Source organism: Macrotis lagotis, chromosome 1 (assembly GCF_037893015.1).
Source record: "Macrotis lagotis isolate mMagLag1 chromosome 1, bilby.v1.9.chrom.fasta, whole genome shotgun sequence".
In the NCBI taxonomy this organism is placed as follows: domain Eukaryota; kingdom Metazoa; phylum Chordata; class Mammalia; order Peramelemorphia; family Peramelidae; genus Macrotis; species Macrotis lagotis.
In genome coordinates this window covers 42,823,860-42,848,193 of record NC_133658.1, presented here as the reverse complement: position 1 = coordinate 42,848,193, position 24,334 = coordinate 42,823,860, and the positions used below count along the sequence as shown (strand labels likewise).

General features: G+C 46.2%; 1 protein-coding gene and 4 non-coding genes across 5 annotated transcripts in view; 2 read left to right on the top strand and 3 right to left on the bottom strand.

The window, feature by feature from the left end:
- Positions 1-24,334, bottom strand: part of VAC14 (VAC14 component of PIKFYVE complex) — a 123,381-nt gene that overhangs the window by 81,925 nt on the left and 17,122 nt on the right. Inside the window, exons 2-12 of the mRNA XM_074199234.1 lie at positions 19,932-20,082; positions 19,551-19,718; positions 18,732-18,794; positions 18,122-18,229; positions 17,855-17,964; positions 17,440-17,546; positions 17,004-17,138; positions 16,399-16,551; positions 13,160-13,211; positions 7,655-7,799; positions 5,278-5,343 (exon numbers count right to left, since the gene is read on the bottom strand). Coding sequence (XP_074055335.1) covers positions 5,278-5,343; positions 7,655-7,799; positions 13,160-13,211; positions 16,399-16,551; positions 17,004-17,138; positions 17,440-17,546; positions 17,855-17,964; positions 18,122-18,229; positions 18,732-18,794; positions 19,551-19,718; positions 19,932-20,082 — 1,258 coding nt within the window. The remainder of the gene's footprint in view (positions 1-5,277; positions 5,344-7,654; positions 7,800-13,159; positions 13,212-16,398; positions 16,552-17,003; positions 17,139-17,439; positions 17,547-17,854; positions 17,965-18,121; positions 18,230-18,731; positions 18,795-19,550; positions 19,719-19,931; positions 20,083-24,334) is intronic.
- Positions 14,638-14,708, bottom strand: TRNAG-GCC (transfer RNA glycine (anticodon GCC)). The gene has a single exon. It is a non-coding gene; the product is annotated as a tRNA-Gly (tRNA).
- TRNAG-GCC (transfer RNA glycine (anticodon GCC)) lies at positions 15,070-15,140 on the bottom strand. Its single transcript has one exon. It is a non-coding gene; the product is annotated as a tRNA-Gly (tRNA).
- Positions 21,994-22,064, top strand: TRNAG-GCC (transfer RNA glycine (anticodon GCC)). Its single transcript has one exon. It is a non-coding gene; the product is annotated as a tRNA-Gly (tRNA).
- TRNAG-GCC (transfer RNA glycine (anticodon GCC)) lies at positions 22,559-22,629 on the top strand. Its single transcript has one exon. It is a non-coding gene; the product is annotated as a tRNA-Gly (tRNA).

Below are 24,334 nucleotides of genomic sequence, written 5' to 3'. Positions count from 1 at the left end.
TGTTTAATGCCCTGAATCTCCTCCTGAATCCCTCCAACACACACACAAAAAAAAAACCAATTTCAAGGGAGAGCACACTGGATGGGATTAAACAACCCAATTTAAAAGACTGAAAACTCAGCTGTTTCCATTGGAGTACTAGGAAAGGAATCAATCAGCAATCTTCTTTGCCTTTTTGTATTTAAAGGAGGGACTCCAGAATGAGTCACTCCAATCTATGCCGGCAGGGAGAGGATGGGGGGGAAGGGCCGGTAGGTGCAGACCTCCATGGTCATCTGGTCCAACGACTTCATTTTACAGATAAAGCCACCAAGGCCCAAAGACACTACACTGGAGGACTTGCCCAAAGTCCTGGGGGTTGTAAGTGGTGGTGCCAAGACCGAAACCCAAGCCCTCTAACTGTACTCCTGTCATCTGTTCTTGGTCCTTCTGGACCTAAAGGATCACTGGTGTAGGGAATCTGCCCTTTCCTAATGGAGATCCAGGCTGTAGGGGAAAACACCTTAACCAGACAGGCGCAAAGGAAATCTGGGAACAAGTGTGGCATAGCCCTTTCTCTCAGGCCGGCTCTGTCACTGTCCAGGTTCAGGTGAAGCCTGGACTGGGGGTTCTGTTTCAAGTGGATTTTCCTTTATGTGCCCATATGCCCCAATTATCCTGCCTAGGACCCTTCAGTCAAGGGAAGACTGGAGCAAATATTTCAGATGGACAGGGAGATAAATCAAGGCTCATCCCATCAGACCCTGAGAGGCACTGAAAAGCCTACAATATGTGCTAAGAGCTGGAGGAACAAGAAAGACAACTCCCACCCCCCAACCTATCTCTGCTTTCAAGAAGGGGGGGAGGGGAAAGCAATATGCAAGACAGCTGTGCACACAGAAAAAACTGGAGACAGTCTCCGAGGAGATTAAGGACAGAGAAGGCTTCTTGCAGAAATAGGACCACTGCTAAGACTTGGAGGAAGTCAAAGGGCAGAGAATGGGAAGGGGAGAGTTGGAGGCATGAGCAGAGCCAGGGACAATGCCCACGTCTGGGAAAAAGGAGGCCAGGCCTGGAGAATCCTGCAGGGGAGTCAGAAGATGGAAGGGTAGGAAGCAGCTAGGTTAGAAAAGGCTTTAAAAAGCCAAATTAAGCATTTTATATCTGATCCTGAAGGGGAAACTGGAGTTTAATGCCTAGGTCTGACATGATAAGACCTGGATTTTAAGACAATCAATTTGGCAGCTGGATGGAGGATGGACTGGAGAAAGGGAGAGATTTGAGGCACAAGGGAAGGAGGGCTGGTACCATCATGGTGGTGGTATCAGAAGAGACAAGTGGATGTATCCAGGAGCTGCTGTGAAAGCAGAATCGATAGAACTTGGCAACAGCTTAGCTATAGAGGGGTAAGACAGAGAAGTGGAAGCTGACCCCTAGGTTGTGAGCATGGTCAACAGGGAGAATGGTAGTGCCCTCAATAGTAACAGGAAGAAGGGCGGAGCCAAGATGGCAGCATGAGAATAGCCTTTCCTACAAGCTCTCTCCAAAATATTCCAAAAACCTTAAAATTATGGCTCTAACTAAACTTTCAAGAGACAGAACCCACAGAAAGATCCAGTGAGGCAATTCTCCAGCCCAAGGTAACTTGGAAGATTCAGGGAAAGCTCTGTTCCAAACAGGGGTGGAGGGGGTGGCAGCACAGCCAGGAATATCACGCCAGAGCAAAGGAGCCCCATTCTTCTGGGAACAGCCCACTGGGCACCTGGATCCCAGGGAGTACTAGCTTCTGGCAGCAGAAGCGGTTTCCTGATCTGCAGCCCAGGGAACACCAAGCGCAACTTGGAAGATCAGTGAGGGAAACCTCTGCCAGAGGAGTGCCAAGTCCAGGCCAGCATGGCCCTCAGCGCAACCCAGATCCCAGGAAATGGAAGCAGGTCCACAGAGATGCCCAGCAGGGAGCTTCCAGGCAGCTGCTTCCAACACGCTCAGGCCACAGAAGGTAAGGGGGTGCGGGGAGACTATCAAGCTCTCTCCTCTGGCCCTGGGACAAGACTTGTGCTTTGTCCATATTCAGACCCTGGTCGCAATCTGGGGTCCCTCATTGCCATCCACAGACCAGAGCACAGGCAGGAGAGTAGTAAGAGTCTCTCATAAGACCTTGAAGGAACTGAGGTCCTTGTGGGGGTGTCTTAATATTCAAAAGCTCAGGAAGCACCCCCAAAATTAAGGCACAGGCTGGGGAAATGAGCAAACAGAATAAAAAAATGAACTTGACTATAGACAATTACTTTGGTCCCATGGAGGACCAAAACACATACTCAAGAGGATAAGAAAAGCTTCTGTATCTAAATCCTCCAAGAAATATAGAAGTTGGTCTCAGGCTATTTCAGAGCTCCAAAAAGATTTTGAAAATCAAATAAGGGAGGTAGAAGAAAAACTGGGAAGAGAAATGAGGGAAGATGTAGGAAAAACATGAAAACCAAGTCAAGAATTTAGTCAAGAAGATCCAAAAAAATGTTGAAGAAAATAAATACTAAAAACTAGTTTAGATCAAAATAGAAAAAACAGTTCAAAAACTTAATGAGGAGAAAAATACTTTAAAAAGCAGAATTGGCCAGGGGGGAAGGGAGATAAGAAAGCTCTCTGAAAGCTCTCTAAAGGAAGTTGATGACTTTGTGAGGAATCAAGACACAATAAAACAATATCAAAAGAATGAAAAACTAGAAGAAAACATGAAATATCACAGTGAAAAAAAAACAATGGATCTGGAAAACAGAACCAGGAAAGATAATTTAAAAATTACTGGGCTACTGAAAGTCATGAACAGGAAAAGAGCCTTGCCTCATTTTAAAATAATTTCTACATGAAAATTGCCCAGATATCCTAGAAGCAGAGGGCAAAATAGAAATTGAGAGAATCTACTGATCTTCCTTGGAAAGGGACCCCCCCCCAAAATAACCCCCAGTTATAGTCAACTTCAGAACTCCCAAGTCAAAGAGAAAATATTACAAGCAGCCAGAACAAAACAATTCAAATATAATGGTGCCACAGTCAGGATCACACAGGATTTAGCAGCATCTACATTAAAGAGGTCATAGGGCTTGGAATATGATATTCTGGAGGGCAAAACAGCTTAGAATGAAACTGAGAATCAACTACCCAGCAAAACATCCTCTTCCAGGGGAAAAGATGAACTTTCAACGAAATGGGAATTTCAAATGTTTCTGTTGAAACGACCAGAACTGATTACAAAGTTTGATTTTGAAGTACAGTCAGGTGAAGCACAGAGAGGGTGGATGAGAAGGGTGAATTATGAAGGATTTAATGATGATGAACTGAGTGTATTCCTGCATGGGAAAATGATACAAATAATAAACACTAATATGAACCTTCTTATTTATTAGAGCAGGTAGAAGGAGCTTATATAGACAAGGCACAGGAAGGAGCTGAATGTGAAGGTATATTTTTTTTTAAATGGAATCAATGGGTGAAAAGGAAATGTACTGGGAGAAAGGAAAGTAAAGTAGACTAAGATATTTCATGTAAAAGAGTCAAGAATCAGAAATCACTCAGAAAGGAAACAACATATATACTTAATAGGATATAGAAATCTAGAAGAAAACGGAGAGAAAGGGGATGGGAGAAAAGGGATGAGGAGGGGCGGCTAGGTGACACAGTGGATTAAGCACTGGCCCTGGAGTCAGGAGTCCCTGGGTTCAAATCGGTCTCAAACACTTAATAATTACCTAGATGTGTGGCCTTGGGCAAGCCACAACCCCATTTGCCTTGCAAAAACCTAAAGAAAAAAAAGGATGAAGGGAGATGTAGGAGATAGAGGAGATGGTAGATCATGGGAGTGTCTAGTCAGATATATCACATTTTCTTTTTTACTTTTTGCAAGGTGGTGGGATTGGGTGGCCTGTCCAGGACCACAGGGCTAGGTGGTTGCTAGTCTCTGGAGGGGGAATGTAGACTTGGGGCCTCTTGGCCCCAGAGCTGGTGCTTTGTATGCTGCACCACTCAGCTGTCCCACAGCACACTTTGAAGAGGGACAGAGTGAAAGGAGAGAGAATTTAAAAAATGGGAATGGGGAGAAATGGATGGAAGGAATTACAAGCAGCAACAGCAAAAATATGTGGAAATATATGTAAGTAACTTCTCTCATGGACTTATGATAAAGAATGTGATCCACCCCTAGACAGAGCTGATGGTATCAGAACATAGAGAAGCACATTTTTTTTCTCTTTCTTTTACTTTACTGTGAGGTTTTTTTGTGGGGGAGGGGGGATTATGTTTACAACAAGACTATTTTAGTAATGTGTAAACAGATTAAGAAAAGTGGAAAAAATAGTAATAGGGGAGGTTAGGAAAAGGGGAGGTTTTGGGTGAAAGACAATGAGTTCAGTTTTGGATGCACTAAATGTCTAATAGATGCTAGACATATGAAACTGGAGGTTAGCAGACTTGTCCACAACAGTGAAGCAAGGCCTTGCCCAGCAGAACTCAATGTTTCATCTGAACCCTTGCTCCCTCCAGAGAAAGGAAGCACCATCTCAACCAACTCTGGCCTCCTCACCCACCCAGCGCTCGAGGAGTAGCTGGCTCCTGATCATCCCATGACGGTCAAGTTATTAGGAGCATCTCTAAGCCAGGCCTGGCCCTCTGTGAGGCCCTGTAGATGCCGGCTGAGCCCTCCTCCTAAAGAGCTTACACTCACTCAAATCACTACCCTGCTCCACATAAAAATGCTTAGTATTAAGACTGTTTTTTATCTCTTCCCTGAGCTCACCAGTCTAAGACACCAGGCAAAGGAAGGTCCTCACCCCCTCCAGAGATAGACAGTTGTGGAGAGCTCTGTTCCTCACTCACAAACTGTCCTAGGAAATCTTTCAAAAAAGGCCTGAAAGAAGCGGAAACTCTACTGATGTCTTAAAGCCATAGTCAATATATATTTCTATAGCACAGAATATTATACTACTTTAATACTAAAAATGTCTTCTCTCTCTGTCTTCTGATTCATTATAAAGGATGGCTCTCTGTGAAGGGACAGAGAGTGGGAAATGTTAGGTAATGTTTAAAAAAAGGTATCAATAAATTTTTTTTTTTTTAAAAAAAAGCTGCTCTTGGCCCACATTCATTTGGTCAGACATAAGGGTAGTGATTCTTAGGTCATGGATTTTTGGCACAGGTGTGAAAACAGGGGAAAATGGTCATTTTAGTTTTCTCTTAACCCTAAGATTCCATACTAAAAGACAAGGAAGTGTGACTAGTGATATAAAATTATTTAAGTCTCCTTACCTCATCTGATTCATCTGACAAGGTCCGAAGGAGGATGGGGAAAAGGTTGTCTGTATGGCGGAACATCTGGAAAAAAGGAACACATGAATAATTTACCTGAAACTTAATATGCAGAGAGAAAAAAAGTGGTTCTACAGTGGTTCTAATATCATTACAACACAAATCTTTCATTTCAGAGTTGTATGAAGAGGAAAGGGATTTTTACAGAAGAAAAGTGCCATAATTTCCAATGGCTGAAGTCAATTTGTGAAAGGAGTTAAAAAGCTTGGTTATAGCATAAAAATTATTTAATAATTTGTCATTTTTTTATAGCACAACAAAATTGACTTGGTAATAAATCACATTTTGGTGTGATGCTAACATATATTAAAGTTAACAGCACAAAATGATGATCTGTGGTTTGCTATTTAACCAAAAATATTACTCTTCAATAACTCCTTTTACTAAAAATAGTATTCAAATGAATTTACTAGTAAAATCTGGATTAAAAAAAGCTAAACCAATTTGATTTAAGGCAACAAGGTTAAGGGAGTTGCCCAAGATCATACAGCTAAGTGTTAAGTGAGGTCAGATTTAAACTCAGGTCCTCCTGACTCCAGGGCTGGTGCTTGACTTTTGATAGAACTTACACAAGTTATATAAAATTCCCTTCTCACAAATAAGGCACTTTGTAATTGATAAACGATTAAAAGACATGTAAAGGCAGTGTTCAGAAGAAGAAATTAAAGCTATCTATATATAGTCATATGAAAAAAAGTTCCAATCATTATTGATAAGAGAAAAGCCCAAAGGGCAATAAAGCCGTGCATATCCTTTGACCCAGCAATACCACTACTAGGTCTGTATCTTGAAGAGATCACGAAAAAGGGTAAAAAAACTCACATGTACAAAAATATTCATATTAGCTCTTTGTAATGGCAAAGAATTAGAATGGAAGGAACACCAATCAATTGGAGAATGGTTGAACAAACTATACTAAAGGAATGTTACGGAGTACTATTGTTCTCTAAGAAATCATGAGCAGCCAGACTTTAGAAAAGCCTGGAAAGATTTGCATGAACTGATGTTGAATGAAGTGAGCAGAACCAGGAGAACACTGTACACATTAATGGCAACATTGTGTGATTCATCAACTATGATGGATGCAGCTCCTTCTCAACAGTTCAGCAATCAGAAAACCTTGAGAAATCTGTTATGGAGAATGACATCTACATCTAAAAAACAAACCAAAAAAAAAAAAACCACTGTGGAATCTGAATATAGAACATATTATGTTCATTTTAAAAAATTTCTTTTATGTTTGTTTTTCCCCCCCTTGGTTCTAATTCCTCTTTCACAGCATGGCTAATATGAAAATATGTTAAACACAACTGTACATGAATGAATTTTACTTGATTGGTTGCTGCAATGGGGAGGGAGTAGGGACCCCCAACATGGCCTTCATTACAAGAGTCAAGGATACATTTTCATTTTTAACATTTTAAAATGCCCACTGAATGTGAAGCATTTTTTTGTTGTACAATATGGGGGGGGTTATTTGGTAAGCACTTAAAGGCTCTTAAGAAAACTCATAAGCTTCACTAGATTTTAAAATCTTTAACGAACAGTTTTGGGTATCAGAATTATGCTGCTTCCATTTCCAAACAAAATAAATGTTATTTATTTTTTTTTAATTGAATCTTTCCAATTAGATGCAATGGTAGTTTTTCATCCATTTGCAAATGTATGAGTTCCACATTTTTCTATTACTGTTCCTTTGCTCCCCACTCCCAATGGCAGTGAACAGACTGGTAAAAGTTGTATATGTACATTCATATTCAACATATTTACATATTTGTCATGTTGAGAAAGAGGAATTAGAACTAAGGGGGGGAACCATGAGAAATTTATTTATTTACTTATCTATTTATTTGTTTATTTATTTATTTATTAGATTTTTGCAAGGCAAACGGGGTTAACTGGCTTGCCCAAGGCCACACAGCTAGGTAATTATTAAGTGTCTGAGACCGGATTTGAACCCAGGTACTCCTGACTCCAGGGCCGGTGCTTTATCCACTACGCCACCTAGCTGCCCCTAGAAAGAAATTTATTTAAAAAAACAGAAAACAAAATAGCAGTTGGGAATGGGGGGCAAAGTGAATGCTATCCCCAGAATAGGGGCCAGTTTAGAAATCCTCTCCCTCTTCCAGAATTCCAACTCTGAACTGGTCCCCAGATAGCAGGCCTGCCTCCTCCCTACTACCACAATGGTCATTTTGAACACTCATCATTCCTTTGCTTGTTAGCGTTTCACAGTCCTGGAAATTTGGGAAGTGGAAATATTAGGATAAGCCCCAGCTATGGTCATCCTGCTGGTCTGGGAGGGCCCCTGGCGTACCTTCCGGGGAGTCTTGATATACAAGTGGTAGAGCCACTTCAGGACAGCAATCCTGGTCATCATCCCAATGGCTGAGTCATGGAGGTGACCATTCAGCACCTTCATGATCTCATCGAGGTTCAGCGTCACTGGTTGCCCTTCAGCACTGTGTACAAGAGCAGGAAGACAGAACTGAGCCACAGCCATCCAACTCAAATCGTTCCCCAAGAGGCCCTGAGAGGATACAAAGTGAAGCTTGGGCTCCAGACACCCAGAGAATTCAGCGATGAGCAGCAGCACACAGCATAGTGGTTCACATGAATGTCCCTTTCTATTCTTCATCCATCCATCCATCCCATCCCATCCCTCCACCTATGATATCACAAATTCCCAACAGCTCCTCAATCACACATTCAAGAAGGACTTGAGTCTTGTTCCCTGGGGAGAAGGGTCAGGCAAATGGGCCCCAGGGGCTTCCTCCTTTTCCCTAGTACCAACCAAATGAAACTTCCCACAAACCATTCAAAGGCCACCATGCAATGGTGTCTAGGAGGGTCATCCAACTACTACAACTTATTTCATTCTAGATTGCAGGGGTGACCAGCAATAGAACAGTATCAAGAAAGTGAGGATTGAGGGCTTGAACCTGCTTCCCCATCCCCATCAAGTTTTTTTCTGAGGAAGAGGCAACTGAACAAAAGCCACTGCTGAGCACCCACTACAGGCGTAAATTCTTGGGTTTTCTTGGGATTCCAGCTGACACACTCTTCCTCCCACCCAGAAAGGAGAATTCTCTTAAACAACAGTAATATAATTCAAACTTCTATAGTTTCAGGTTGACAAAGTAGTTTTTTTCCCCCCACAACTTTAAGGTAACTGCGCAAATTTCATTATTCCGAGTTTAAAGATAAGCAGGGTGAGGCAAAGAGAAACTTAGTGGCTTGCTCATTCGACCATGAATCTTTGGAACACGGGTCTTTTGATTTCTCAGCACTTTTCCCTATGACAGGTTTAGAGCCTTCTGGCAGCAATCTGGAGTTGTACTAGAATCATGACTCCTAGGAAGAAAAACAGGCTTTGGTAGCTGAAGCAGTTCTCTGCCATTTCAATTTGATGCTTACTAGCAAAGGGACTTCACAAACACCCTCCCACCCCCCCAACAAAGTGGCATTCTCTATGGACCTGCATCTGGCATTTCTAGGATCTGAAATATTCACATATACCAGCAACTCAGAGGCTATCCCTTTGTAATTTGCCTTGAGGTCTTTCTGAAGCTCATTTAATGTGAAATCCTAAGGGGCAAATGGAATTGCTGGCTCATACAGTTCCATGTTCCCCACGATGCCCTTTACAGGGGCAAAGATGGGCAACCACATGCCCCTAATGGTCACATGATGATTTGGGTATGTGATCTGCAGTATAGAACAGAAAGTGGGATTCCCTGAATTGGGTTCTTTCTCTTGCAGAGATTTTCCCCAAATGTAGATGGTCTTCTCTCTTGCTTCTGATTGATATGGGTTTTGCAGGGTCCAAAGAACCCAAATGCTTTAGCAGCCTCACATAACAAACAGAACTGTAGAATGGGCTTATATAAAGCTGCTTAGCTTCTCTCACTCAGAATCCACAATAGAACATTCCTTATGAGCCTAAGCTCCAGCTTCCAGGTACCAGCTGAGGGACTTAAAAACTTATTCCTTTGCTAGCTGACTCAATTTCTTGGATTTTATTGAGATTTCAGTTTCTCTTTCCTTCTTCATAGGTAGAGTTTATCTTTATCACATCTTTAAGCTGTGACCTGCTTCCAATTTGCCAATCCAAGCAATCACCTCCCAGTCCCTCCTGAGGCTTCTAGGTCTTCTCATGAAGTCCTTTTCTTGACTACCACCACAATCTTGTTATCCTGAAAGGCTCTGGGGCCCATAGGGGAGTAGGGGGCACCAGAAACTGCAGCCTGGCTTTCCGGAGCATCTGATCAGTAATTTGAATGGGGGGCCTCAGTGATCCACAGTTTGGCCCTTCTGCTTCTTACTGTTCAGGCAAGGGGAGGGGAACGGTTCAGCTGTTGAGATGTTCTCAGGAGCCCTTGATGCACCCTAAGTGAGCAGTAACACATAATTATGTTCTCAGCAGATAGAATGGCCCTAGAGTGGAGACCTGGTTTTCACCAATCTGTGCATCCAGGACAGAAGCTCCTCTGCCTCGAACCTTCAAGGTGAAGGGTCACCTTTCCCTCTGTCCAAAAGGTCCCACTCAGAGCACCCATCCTGTGTTTGACACTTGGGAGAAGGTTGACTCAGGGTCCCAACCTAAGCAAGATGAGAAGGGATGACTTTTATCTGCCTTCTTGTAGTACAGCTGCTGTGAGATGTACATCATCCCATACAGCTAACCCTGTGTGGTTAGGGGCTGGGAAAAGGGGAGATCAGAAACAGACTTCCCTGTTAGAAATGGAAAAGAAAGCCATTTGGGGGTAAAAACAGCTAAGGACAGACCAGTTCTGTGATGAAAAGCTAGCTCTTGGTGGCTGGTAGCCATGACATCTTTATCTCCCTCAGGAAAAAAGTCTCAGTCTTCAGGTGCCCTTCCTTCTACCCACATACAAAACCCATGCTCTGGTCACAGCTTATTGTCCTTCTCTGCTTCTTTATTTGGGGAGCATGCCATATGGAGGAGGGGGAGTTAGACAGCATGGGTCCAGTTTATCCTGTTACCTTTCCTGATATGCCAGCCACAGAATTGGGTCCTTACCAGCATAGGAATGTACCTCTGAGACCTGGCAATGGAGACACTTTGCCCTGGGTATCCCCAAGGACAAAGGAGGCTGCTGTGGGCAAGCTGAAAGAAAGCGGGGATGTGTCCCTGCAGGAGTGGGCCAGGAGAGGGCAAGTGAGTCATGAAGGCCTTGGGGACCACTTTCGTGCAGGGGTTCTTCAGCAGAGGCTGCCCAGAGGCAGGGGCTCAGCTTTGGCAGAGGGCACAAACCTGGTCCTGGATCCAGTCTGGTTGGCCTGTTTTGACTTATTGGTCTACCTTGCCTAATCGTGTTCTAGCCAGCCAGGGGAAAAAGGCCACTCAGGTTCATCCCTAGCTTCAAATGTCATTTTTCCTGGACTGAGTTTAGGAAAGTCTATGCCTTTGTGGGACTGACTCGGGTATGTGTGTGTGTGTGTGTGTGTGTGTGTGTGTGTGTGTGTGTGTGTGTGTGTGTATGTGAGAATGAAGGCCATTATATGCTTTAGACTTATTAGCATTAATGAATTATTACTAAGTATTTACAACTCTTCTACTACTAAGCCAAGAATTTGAGAATGAAGGGCATTGATAATACCGAGTTCCCCATAAAGACATGCCTTGGGAGAACCTGCAGCTTCATCCTCTCTTTCAAGGAAGGTGCTTCTCTCACAAGGTGTGGGAGCTAAGACTCTGGACTTCAGGCTTCTGGACCTCACAGACCTTTCTTCCTATTCATTTTTGAGTTCTTGTTCTTCTGAGACCTAGTTCAGAAAGAAGTCAGGATACCCTGGATCTGCAGGGAAAAGCAGAGGCAGGAAAGCATGCTCTGCAGTCCCCCAACAATGTGAAAGGAACCAGTTAAGAGGAGACTAAATCAATCAGGAGCTGCTTTCCTGCCAAGTAAAATGATTGTGTTTGCTGGTATGGAACATAAGGCGACTGTGGAGATTTAACAAACAATCAACCTACCCAGCAATTTGAGAAATGATCTTTTAGCTACTCAGAGCCTGAAAAATAGCAATTTGCCAAAACTCTGCCCTCCTATGAGCTGGGTGAGATGAGTTGCTGAGGTCCCTTCCAATGGAGAAACTCTATTAAGAGTAGTGGGTTTTCCTGCCTCTAGTCCCTCCCCCTCTCCAATTCACTTTCCACTTTCAAGCCCAAAAAACCTCCCTAAGGCACAGGATTAGGCACATCACTCCTCAGGTCTGAAAGCTTCCAGAAGATGTCCTTGGTTTCTGGGATCACGTGCCAATGTCCTCAGCTGGCCTTGAAGGCCTCCCACAAATAGGCTCCTGCTTCTTCTTGGCCTTCTTTCACACTCCACTTCATAAGCTCTAGCTACCAGCAAATTTGGACCATGAGCATCACAGTTGCACCCCCATCTCTGGGCATCACACAAACCCTCTCCAGCTGGGTCTCAAAATCGTTGTCTTCCTTCAAGACTCCGCTCAGGGGTCACCTCCTTAATGAAGGGTTTTCTAATTCTTGCCTTTATTATCTTCTTTTCTTTGATTTTCCTTATGTTATCCTGGCACGATATCCCCTAATAAAATGTAAGGTCTTTGTGGGAAGGGACTACTTTATTTGTGTCTTTGTATTTTAAATGTCTAAAACGTATTTTTGAATTGAACTAATAATCCTCAGCTAGCCAAGCAAAGAATAGTGACCTCTGGGATAACAAGCTTCTGAAAGGACTGTTTGGTGCATGACTACAAAAATCGCAATGTCACAAGTATGGGTCAGGTCTTATATTAGCTACAGACAAGAGTTCCATGTATGTAGAAAAGTAAGACCAATCCTGGAGAGTGGATTGTTCAGGCGCTGGGCCTACTCCTGGAGATGAACTTTCTATTTTTTTATTTTTAAAAATTTTTTATGTAAGGCAATGTGGTCAAATGACTTGCCCAAGGTCACACAGCTAGGCAATTATTAAGTGTCTGAGGCCAGATTTGAACACAGGTACTCCTGATGGAGATGAACTTTCAGTACAAACTGTAGAGAAAGTCAAGAGATTTTAGGTGTCAGTCTCAGATAGTGGATCTTACTTTGTTCAAATTTGCTGGCCTATTTAGTCCAAATGGTACACATACTAAGAGTGGGGGAGAAGATTTGGGGGGGGGCACTTCTCATTGCATGACTTCTGCAGGGCAGTCAATGTCCAGTGGAAGGATGAAAAGTCCCTGGCAAAGCTACTGTTCATTCATCCTGCACGAGATGATGCCATTCCTCAAGCGGTCATTAATAGTTCCATGGGCAGAGTGGACCCTGCAGTCTTCCAGGGGTGGGAGTGGAACATCAATCCCAGGAGACAGACAGACGTCAGCTCCGAGTCCTTGCCAGTGGAGGCAGCACCGTGGCCGCACTGCCACCTTGTGGTGATCCCCCCACACTGCGCTCGGCTCAAGACAGTCTGTGAGCTCTGTCCACCAGGGAGCTGGGGCGGGCAGTCTGCTCTCTGGGAAGCCCAGGCAGCTTTATGGCCTTAGGACTTAGCAGTAGGACCTAGCAGAAACTAGGGCAGTGGGGTCAGAAATTTAGCATGGTTTTTAGCCCATTAACTCATCTGCTGCAGGGCCGGGGTGCAACAGAATGGCCTTTGAGAACTTTTCCAGCCCCTAAATCTAGAATTTTCTGAGGCTTCACCCCATTTTCTAAAAAGCTTCTTGTGCAAACCATCCCCTTGCCTCCTCTTCTGCAGTCCCAGCAGCTGGCAACAGATGACTGTGGTTCTGGGCTCTCTTCACAGACCTCCCTCCCTGCAAAGACCCTCCCGTGGCACAGGTGACTTACCTAGCTGGAGTGAAGACGCTGAAGCTGGAGTCACAAGAAGCATCTAAGCAGCCTAGAGAAGGGGACAGAACAGACCCATTAGCCGGAAGGCAATCGATCCCTTAAAAGGAACCAGCCTGAGGAGGAACCGAGCTCATGAAAGGTTAAAAAGAGGACACCGTGGGGGCTCCAGAGATTCCTCTGACACGCTGGGACTGTGTCTGGGGCCACAGTGTTGTATGTATCCACAGCATCCAGGCTGGGTTCTGGACAAGCACTGAGGCCTGGAGAATTCTAAAGGGGGGCTTGGGGCCTGAAGGATGGATTCCCTCCAAAGTCTAAGGCCTCCCTCCATTTCTCCCGAGTCTGCTGGTAAGCTCAAAGCCTTTTACTAATATTTAGTCAGTCAGCTCATTCCTTTTTGACAAACTGAATTGTCTCAACATCCAAAACTGATTTTCAGTCCTCAAGATGAAAGGAGTATTATTAGAAATCCTAATATTCTTCCCTTTGTCCTATGTGATTATGAGTTTTTAGGCACTGAGGAGCTGGAAAGCCCTCTTTAGGATTCTGCTGAAATTCAGTAGTAGGTGCTGGCAGTGCCTGACCTATCTAAAGAAAAGGGACTTAATCTCTACCATAAATGGAATCACATTACATTAATTAAAGGAATACCCATGTTTTTTTGGCTCTGTTGGAATTTGAATGTAGCAAATATTGCCTGAAAAGCATTGGATAAGACTTGTCTTTTTTTTTTTTTAGTAGAAAATGTTATTGTAAGAATGTGCTATCTTAGGACTCATCCCATAACTTGGATTAAGGACTGGGTTCCCTGAAAGTCTAAAAGGAGACTCTTCTCTGTTGGTGAGCACCTGCAGATGGTCTAAATGGGCTAATGTGGCCATCCAGCCTGGGTCTGAGCTCTTTACATTAGCAGGAGGCAATGGTTGGGGTTAGAATAGTCAGAGCAGGTCTTCCTCTACTTTGGCAGAGAGACTAGATCTCTCTGATCGCACTATGAGACTACAGTTTGGGAACTCAACTTTTTAGTTAACAAAGAGCAACTCCAGCAACATTGCTTACCAGAGGCTTTTTCTTCATCAGAATGATCACCTTATTCACTAACTTAAGTATCAAGAAGAAGCTGGAGGATCCAAATTGCTACTTTTTTTGGTTTTGTTACTGATTGATGACCTCCAGTCAACACCTTCTCTGAGCCTCGGCTCCTGACTAGCCCTTAGAGTGTACTCCACACGGAGGCTCTTCTCCCAGGTATCCATGTGGTGGACAAGAACTACCATACTGTGCTGAAAGAGTGTCTCCAGATGAGCCAGACCCAGGGAGTGGCTATGACCTGAGTTCCTAGCTGACATAACACCATTTATAGGGCATTAAAATCCGAACTCAAACTGGCTGACTTGTGTGGTTATGATAATATGTTGGTTGGAATGCAGCTGCTTGAAGAATGTGTAGGAATTTCTTTTAAAAGATTAAGTAGCTGCATTGGCCGGGAATCGAACCCGGGCCTCCCGCGTGGCAGGCGAGAATTCTACCACTGAACCACCAATGCTCCTGCTGGTAAAGCAGACTTCTAACAGCTGCTATGTCCCTGCAGGCTCATTCTCCTTGCTCTTCTCCATGTTCAGACCAATTCCTTTTCTCTGAGCTTGGCCCAGCCAAACAGGGTGGGAAAGAGTTCCACCCTGGGGAAGAGGAGCCAACTAACTCACTCCCAGGCCTGGGGGTGGGGGCCATCATCCAAAGTCTTTGTGTGACTGAAGGGGAACAAGAAAAAAGTCAAGATCCCAAGATCATCCCCCACTGGAAAAACTACTCAGTTCACAAACAGAAAATGTCTTTAGAGCACCCCATTAATGATAGGTTAAGAGAGAGAGAAAAAAGAGAAACAAATTCTTTTAAAAGTTTGGGGATGCATTGGCCGGGAATCGAACCCGGGCCTCCCGCGTGGCAGGCGAGAATTCTACCACTGAACCACCAATGCTCCAGCTGTGCTGGACTCTGCTTCCAGCTGTTTTATTCGGCTCAGCTCCGGCGGCAGCAGGGCTGTAACGTGATCCTTGGAGGCCACATACCAGACACGTCCAAGCCTGCAGCAACCAGGGCTGACAATAGACAAGGACTAATTCTAGACTCCAGACTCCCTTCAGGGTCCCCTGGATAGACTGCTTGGGTTTGAGGACCCTGGGAAACTACACAGGAGACCAGAGATAATGGATGCCCCTTCACCACCAAAAACCAGGCTAAACCAAAGACAGGACACTTTGCAGCTCTTAATACCTTCTGGGCCCTATGCAAATTAGCACAAACATCAATTGGATGGGTTAAAATGAGAAAAGAGTCCAAGTTTGCAAAGAGGGAGAAAAACAATGCAAGCTCCTAAAACCCTCTTTCTCAGTCCAGGACAGGCAGGATGGTGGCCAAAGGGCCTGGGAATGACTCAGGGGCAGGCCTCCAGCTCTCCAAGCCTCCTCCCATGCCCACAGGAGAGCCAGACTGCTGGCTGAAGCCCCAGGGCACTCTCAGGTGGGGGGACTGCCAACACGGGCACTTCTCTTCCTACAGGAGACACCTTCTCAAGCTGGCGTTGGGGGGGGCCAGTCGTGGGTCTAGGTCTCCTACTTCTCACTACACTAGCTGGCTCCAGGGGTGGGGGTGGGGGGTGAAGCCTACCCAGGAATCAATCAACAGTTACTTACTAGGCATCTACTAGTCCTGGGGTACTGAACATATAACAGCAATAGGCCTGCCCTCAAGGAGTTTACATTCTCTCAGGAGAGACAACATGGACAAAACAAGATACATGTGAAATAAATCCAAGAAAATTAAGTAGTGGGAGGTACCAGCGTGTGAGAGGGTGTCAGGAAAAGCTGTAGGAACAGCTGTAGGAACAAAGCTGAGCTCTGAAGAAAACCAAAGATCACTGAGGCTAAGGGGAGGATGGAGGGAGCAGTGCTCCAGAAGACAGTCCAAGGAAGGGCTCGAAGGTGGGAGGTAAAGGCTGGTGCTCTGAGGAGTGAAGTAGGGAATTGAAGGTCAAAGAAGTTTGTACCTAGGCCTAGAAAGGAAGCAGCCCTGAAATCTCCTCATCAGGAGAGTGATGGGGTCAGACCTGAGCTTTAGCAGAGTGGTGAACAACTCGAGCCCATGAGGGTTGGCACATAGGTGGAGAGAAGGACACAGACAAAGGGGCCCTGGCCATCAAGCCCTGGGGAGTTCCCTCGAGGGGCTGGGACACTCACCATTGGTGGTCATCTCCTGCTTGGCTGATGAGTCATCTGGGCTAGTCTCTGCAAGGCCCGGGGCCTTGGGCTTTGGTTCATCTGGCTCATCATCCTCAGGAGTGACCAGCTTCATCAGGCTCTGGTTGCACACGTTGGCCATCTCCTTGATGCCTGATAGACTGATGTAAGGGGCAGTACAGTACAGTAGGAAGAACCTGGGCTCAGGCTTTAGCCCTTGGCCTAGACTGCAGCCTAGGAGGCCTCCGAGGACACTCTGAGCTCCAGGTCTAGGACCACATGATCATGCAGGCCAAGAGTCCTCAATCATCTTCTGCCACCTTCTCTGGAAGGCACTGGTGTTGTGGTGCCCCACCCCCCCACCCCTGGAGGCCTGCTTACACTAATTGCCTCACTGTTTCAATCCCCTGATTTCAATGTCTGGGGCCTCAGGGAGAGCACCCAGAAAGTGACCCAAACAACCCTGCAGTTTCTACTTAGCAGGGATGGCTCTCAAACTGAGTCACTTGCTGGTCCCAAGTCAGGGGGGGGGGGGGTTGGATCCCTCAACTTCTCAGACCCTCCTGGTATTGGCTTTATCTCTGCTACCCAAGGGCTAAAGATACTTTTCTTTCGGTCATCATAGGCCAGGCAGGGCAAGACGGCTGTCAGGATCCCTGAGGAGTAAGGCAACATCACCCGGCCGGCCAACTGGATGAACTCCCTCATCCAGCACATTGCTGTGAGCTGGATCAGGTCATCTGAAAGAGAAGGCATCCACTTCTACTCCATGGACAAAGTGAGAGGAAAAAGAACCCCCAGGATTAAAAGTCCCTCCCAAGCTCAATGAGAAGACTCAGCCTCATCCCTCACACTTCCCTTGGAAATCTACAGCAGCAAATGCTGGGGTCCCAGGAGAGAGCAGCGGACCCTGGAGCCTAGTGCTCAGAGGTGAGAAACACTGCTGTGCACATCGCCAGGAGGAGAGAGGGGGCAATCGTCAAATCCCACTCCCACCCCACAGTCGGGTTTCCTCCCCTGCTTACCCCCTCCAAAACTCACCTGAGTCCTGGCAGTGAATCACCAGGGTGTTGGCCATTTCTGCAAACTTGACACTGGAGGGATTCTTTTTAATCTCTTTTAAGAATTCTCCGAGAGCTACCTCACACCTGTGGGAGAAGAGAAAGAAGAGGTGTCAGGGTGGGACCTTAGATGATCATTCAATTTTAACTGCAAGAGAAGGTGGCTGAGTTGGGTGATCATTTAAGCCCTTCCCAATGGAATAAGTTGGGGATCTCTTTGAGAAGACCAATGACCTGCACAGAGCTCCTAGCAGAGGGTCGCAGGTGTGCAACCCTTGGTGAACTCAGGAGGAAGCTCTGCTGACAGTGGGCTCTCTTCTCAGGGTGCTGGAGAATTCAGGTAGAGAAGGGTTCAGACAGAGGTATCCCCTGGACTAGTCATACACTGGACTCACATTTTCCGTATTTCTTTGCTGTTGTCACCCAGGATGGGGAAGAGCCCATCAAGGATCTCAGGCAGGTAATCCAGCAGGTTAATATCGGGCACAGACTCAAGGACCAGGATCTGACCCAAAAGAAAGTAAAGGGAAGAGTCTCAACTTTCAAAGAACTAAAAAAAGAATCACCTTCCTGGAATCACCCTGCAAATAAGTGCCCGAGGGCCCCAACATTAGTAAGTTAACCCTAACCCTAACCCTAAAAGTGGGTGAATGGCCACTCACCCAGGAGATGATGAACTGCCGCGCGTACTGATTGTTGGAGTAGATTCTCTCCCGCAGCAAGGGGATGAAGCTCACCAGGTCAAACTTGTTGTTCTCAGTCACGATGTCCTGTGGACCAAAGGAGACCCAACATGTGGACTCAGGGCATGGCCCAGGCTGCGACCTCCTCCTCTCCCCTCTCCCCAGAAGAACCCAGGGACCCAGGCATTCTGTCCCTAGGACACAGCGGAGCGGCTCACACCTAGGAAAGACAAATTCCCGGGCCTAAAAGCCAAAGGAGAGGGAAAGGGAAAGGCAGCCAAGAGGGTCCCACTTACCTTTTGCGAAAATGCAAAAGGAGGAGGGGAACCCAAAGACAGGGTTAAATAAGTATGTGATCCTAGCAGACCAAGGAGGATTTACATTTAATAAAACTTGCATGTTGTTGTTCTAGAAAGAGTTGGGAGGTAAGGATACCACAAGAAAGGCAGAATAGAAGAGAAAGAAAACGAAGACCCTCATAGGGGAGAAGGGAGCAGCCGAATGAATGTCAAAGCCATTGAGGTCCCAGAGAAGGAAGGAGGGAAGAAGCAGTGCAGGAAAGGTGATGACACTGTCACAAGTCAAATACCTTTAAGAGCCGGTCCAGGAGCTCAGAGCCACTTTTGACATTGGGATCTGGATCGGCGGCCAACTAAAAGCCAAGGAAACAAGAGACATTTAACATACCACAAACCTCTAGGAGTAGAAAGTGATAAAAAATACCCACGGTAGCTTCTGAACTAATTAGCAAAGCCAACAGTCTCATTTCTGGACCCTGAGCCTCAAGAACCTGGGGATGGGCAGAAGAAGCTGAAGAGAAATGAAACCTCAGCAAGGATCAAGGCCCAGTTCACACTCTCAACTCTCAGGGACTTCTCTTTCTCTCTGGGCTTCAAACGTTAACTTTATGCCTCTGCCATCTTCTCCCTGTGCTTCCCTAGATATCTAATCCTGGGACATTAGGCCAGAGCTAGGCTCCAATGCCTCCCTGGAGATGTTACAGGATGCAGTGGCCCCTTGAGTTGACAAGAAAGGAATATAAAAAAGTTTGGGGGTGGGGAGTGGGGTTAGCATGTGATTTATTCAGTCATTATTAGTTGTATTTGACTCTTCATGCCCTGGTGTGGGGGTTTTGATGGCAAAGTCACTGGAATGATTTACTATTTCCTTTTTAGACTGATTTTACAGATTAGGGAACAGGCAAACAGGGTTTAAGTCACACAGCTAGCAAGACTCAGACTAGATCTGAACTCGGGTTTTCCTGGCTCCAGGCTTGGCACTCTTATCTACCTCCTCATTGCCAATAACATATTCTTAGGAGAAGTCAAAGGTGTCCTTTACAAGAACATAAGCTCAGGTCATCTCAGGAGAACAGAACCCCAGTTCCACAGGAAAGCTAAGTCTTTACCTTGCTTAGCCCATCAAAAAGCACATCAAAGTGGGGCAGGACCGAGCCCCGGGCCACCTTGACGATATTGTACAGGGCTTCACAGGCGTAGTAACGCAGTCGGCTATCAGCATCATTGAAGCATGTTAGCACAGGTTCAATCAGCTCCTTCAGATACAATCCAGAGTCCTGGGGGGGGGGGGGTGAGGTATCAAGTAAACAAAGAATGAATAGGCACCCTAAATTCCCACACATCTACATTTGACTCCTAAGAATCTGTTTGAGGATCTGCCTAGGACTGGGCATGGAGACTGAGTCATGCTTGATGGTCCTAGTACATAGAGAAGAGAGGGAAGGCTGCAGAAAGATTGGGACTTTTCATTTCATTCATCCCAGACCTACCTTGCCCAATGCAATGGAGCAGGCTGCCAGTCCAATAAGGCCCCCCTTCCGACTATGAGGGTGCTGAGAGAGGGCAAACTCCTGGGACAGGATCTGGATCACATGCTTAACTTGTACCGTGTTATTCTGGGTCACAAACTCTCGAACTAGCCTAGAGACAGAGGAAAGAGAAGGATGGTAGAGCAAAAGTCAGCCTGGAAACAAGGATACTTCCAAGAGAAGAGCCTCCCACAAGGTTCTCTTTCTTGGCCATGTCTAGGATTATCCCTCCGGAATTTGCAAAACGTCCAGGGAAGTCTCATGGTAGGCAAAGCAGTGCATCCAAAGTTGGCTTGCTCTGGTTCAACAAAAAAATCCAAGAAGTCAGGAGGAAGAATGCTAGGCTGCAGTTCCATACTTTGGCTTGAGACAGTGAAAGAAGAAGGATGACTTGTTTAGAAAGGGGAATCAGGAATCAAGAAGTCTCTAGGTTCTTTCCCAGTTTTCTGACGATTTCCCCCACCTTGTGCCAGTTTCCCCTAATGTAACATGAAATGATCTCAGGTTCCATTCTAATTGGTCTTCTCTCTTTCTGCAAATTTTCTCTTTTATTTTTAGCTTTGAATTCTCTCCCTTATAACTCACCTCCCTCACCCACTGAGAAAGCAAGAAAACCAAAACCTGGTGCAAATATGTATAGTCAAGTAAAATCTATTCCTGTATTGGTCATGTCATACATGCCCCCCCCCCATACCCCACCCACACTTCACTGTACACTGAGTCAATAGCTTCTCCTTCAGGAGGGCACAGGATCTACAAGCTCTCCTGAACTCAGTAACTCCCAATCCCTATACAGATGGATCTCTGGTCCCAAACAGAGAGCATCGCCTTTCTCCCCATTTCTGGTGAGAGAACTAACAGGTTTGCAACCCAAGCCCTTCTTGGTAATTCCTCTCCCTCGGCCCACGACCAATCAACCACCAAGTTTTGTGGCTCTGACCTTCACATTTTATCTCCCACCTGTTTTTTGCTTTCACATGTGCACATTCAAGCCCCGCTTCCCTGCTGCAGTAGCCTCCTAATTCATCTCCCGGTGAAACTGATATTCCTAGGACACTGTCCTTGGCATGGCCCTGGACAGCTCATGAAACTCCAGTGGCTCCCTATGCCCTCTAGAAAACACACAGACTCCTCTGCTTAGCTTCAAAGTCCTTTATTGTCTGGATCCAGCCCAGCTTTCCAGGCTTAACCCAGGATTCATTTCATCTGCTCTCTTTTCCAGACAAACTGGTCTTAGGGCTATTTCCTATACCCAATAGTCTTCTGCTCCATGCCTGTTCAGGACCCGACCCCCCCCAGCCTACCAGTGCAAATCCTTGGTATCCTTTGATGCCATGTCCTAAGTGAAGTCTACTGTGTCCTTGCCTCTTCCCTCTGGGCATTAGTGATAATTCTCCAAAATATTTTCCTATTTATATGTGTATGTTTTTCCCCGATATAATTAATGCATGCTATTTGAGGGCAGGGCCCATTCAGTTTGTGTTATGGACACTTAATAAATATTTACCGAATGAATGAAATCTGAAAGCATTTACCATCATTGGTCTTAGTTCCAGGAGTGGACTGGGCATGTGGGAGTCAGAGCCCTGAGGAGTCCTTCACCTTGTCTGTGATCAGGATGAGGCAGGTACTAACAGAGGAGGGTCAAGGCCGACCCCTGAGCATTCTGAATGATCAAAGTCTGCCTACTCATGCCAATGAACACATTCCACCCAAACTGGTGGAGTCCTAAGCCCCCCCAGAGAATGTGCAGGCCCGTTCCCTTGTCCTGGGCCCTTGTCCACCAGGCTGCTGATTCCTGGCTGCTCTGCCCTCTGTGGGGAGAGTCCTGGAGATAGCCCCTAGGAGTCGAAGGCTGGTACCAGGCTCACTTTCCCCAGCCACAAGGGAAGCTCTTCAGTCTGGGCTGAGCACGAGCAGGGCCACCCACTAAACCTGCCTTTCAACTTCTCCTGCTCCCCAACAGACAGATCAGGTGGGAGAGAAGCACTGAAGTTTGTTGGGATGGAGGCTTCCAAGCACAGCATTGGTGGTTCAGTGGTAGAATTCTCGCCTGCCACGCGGGAGGCCCGGGTTCGATTCCCGGCCAATGCAGCAGTTTTTAACCCTTACACACTCTGTTCTGTTGCTGCTCCTTCAGAACACAAGGGCTCTTTTGAATACTACACATTTCAGGTGTATTTAAATAAATATATAAGGACCCTGGCTATGAAGAAATACTGGTCCCACCAGGGGTTTGCTCCCATCTTTCCCTTCTGAAGGCATGCTTGCCACAGTCCTCAATCTGTCACCGGAGGGGGAACCCATTCAGGAAGTGACTAGTGCACAGACTAGCCTGTCAAATTCATGGCACTCAACATGAGAGGCAGGGGAAATGCCAAAGTCTTTATTGGTTTATTTTAACCCTGGGAAAGAACAAGTCTAACTCTGTCTCAAAACATCTGGAAGTCCTATTAACTCCTGCCAGATGTACAAACATGCTTGGCCGTGTGCCCGCCCCTAACCCTGGGCCCTGTTCTCAGCGGCTGGACAAGAGGGCTGGGGGTGGAGGTTGTAGAGAGCAGCTCACACAGCTGCTAACAGCTGGAGCATTGGTGGTTCAGTGGTAGAATTCTCGCCTGCCACGCGGGAGGCCCGGGTTCGATTCCCGGCCAATGCAGCAGCATTTTTTTTTTTTTAAACCTTAACAGGATGAACCTGTTTAAGTGTGAATAAAATACTTGGGAAAGTTGTTTCCTCTCTCGTCTTCTGGATTGAGTTATAAATGTCCTCAAACATTAAAAAATATTCCTCGGAAGCTATAGAAACAGCATATCCTAGGCTGGCAGGCTTTGAAATGCACTCTAGCAGGTGCCATCCAGGATCTTCCTGCACAAGCCCAGGCAGGGGCTGCAGCCTCACTTCCCCATAAGACACAGCACGCCCTCCCTGCCAGCAGCACAAGAACAGGGCCAGGCTTAGGCAGGAGAGATCCTTAGTTTGATGGGGAACAGTGCTCCTGGGTCTCTAGGGGCTATAGAAGGAAACCAGGCCCTGTCCGTGGTGGGCTATCTATGGGCCACCCCCCACCATCCCAGACCTCCCTCAGGTCCCTTCATGAAGCTGGCACCCAACTCTCTCCAAGGTCTTTTCAAGTCATCTAGTCTGCTTCCAGTTTCTCTCAGGGGAAGTAGGAAGATCTAACCCTGGACAGGTTCAAGAAAGCTGGAGCAAACTCAGAATGGCCCATAGATCATCTTATAGAATAAACAAGAGGGGATACCCATTGCCCTTAGCCAGTAGTCTGAATTCCCTCAATACAACAGAACATCCTCTCTTGGAGATATAAAGAGAATAACTAAACTGATCCTGTCCTTGAGAAGCTAACGTCTTATTGGGGGAATACATGGATACATGAGGGTAGGCCCCGGGGACAGTGATGGTTAAAGTGTGGCAGGCCAGGCTGGCCAGAGCAGAGGACAAGGGGGGACCAAGTGATATCAAGGTAGAAAGACAGCCTGGAGCTAGGTGCCAAAGGGAGGGGGTCTGCTTTTTATCTGGGATGCAGTGAGGAGCTGCTGCAGTATCATGCCCAGGGGCTGAGGGCTGGACATGGGAAGGGACTGGAGAGGGACATTTAGCAGGTACCTGCCAGAGGCCAGCTGGGTGGCCAGGAAGGGGCCTGAACAGCAGGGGCTGTGTGGCTGAAGAGAAAAAGAATGGCTAGAAAAGGTGACATGGAGGGACAAATGGCAAGATCTGACAACTGACTGGATGTAGAGGGAGAGGAAAGAACAAAGAATGAGACTAAGGAACAGGGAGGAGCAGAGAAGGCAGATGACAGAATGGATTCCAGTCTTGGACACGCCAACTCTGAGGTACCCCACGGGCAGTAGGTGATACTGTCCTGGAACTTGGGAGAGAGTTATGTGTAGGACCACTGGGAGAGGGGCTTCCTCTGGATGTAGCAGGCTTCTGGCCACAGCCCAGCTGGTGGTCATTTTTGAGAAAAACTGGAAGAGAAGTTCTAAAACATGATCAGAAGAACATAGGATTTGAATCCTTAAAGATATGAATTTTACAAACAAGTAAACAGAGGATGAGAGACAGGAAATGGTTTGCTAGGTTCACAAAGGGAATAGGACACAGGTTCTCTGTCTCCAAGTACAGTTCACCTTTTCCTACCTTGTGTTTTTTTGAGTCCCCAATCTCCTCAGCTTTAGCTCTTCTGTTCCTCACTGATCAGATGGGGCACCTCACCTTCCTTGCCTCTTTTCCTCTGCCACTTGAGGTACTATCAGCTCGACACCCCTTTAAGGTGTCTTCATGTGCTCTCCCAGTCACTCATCTGGCAGATGTGATACAGCTGGGATTTTGTGTGTGTG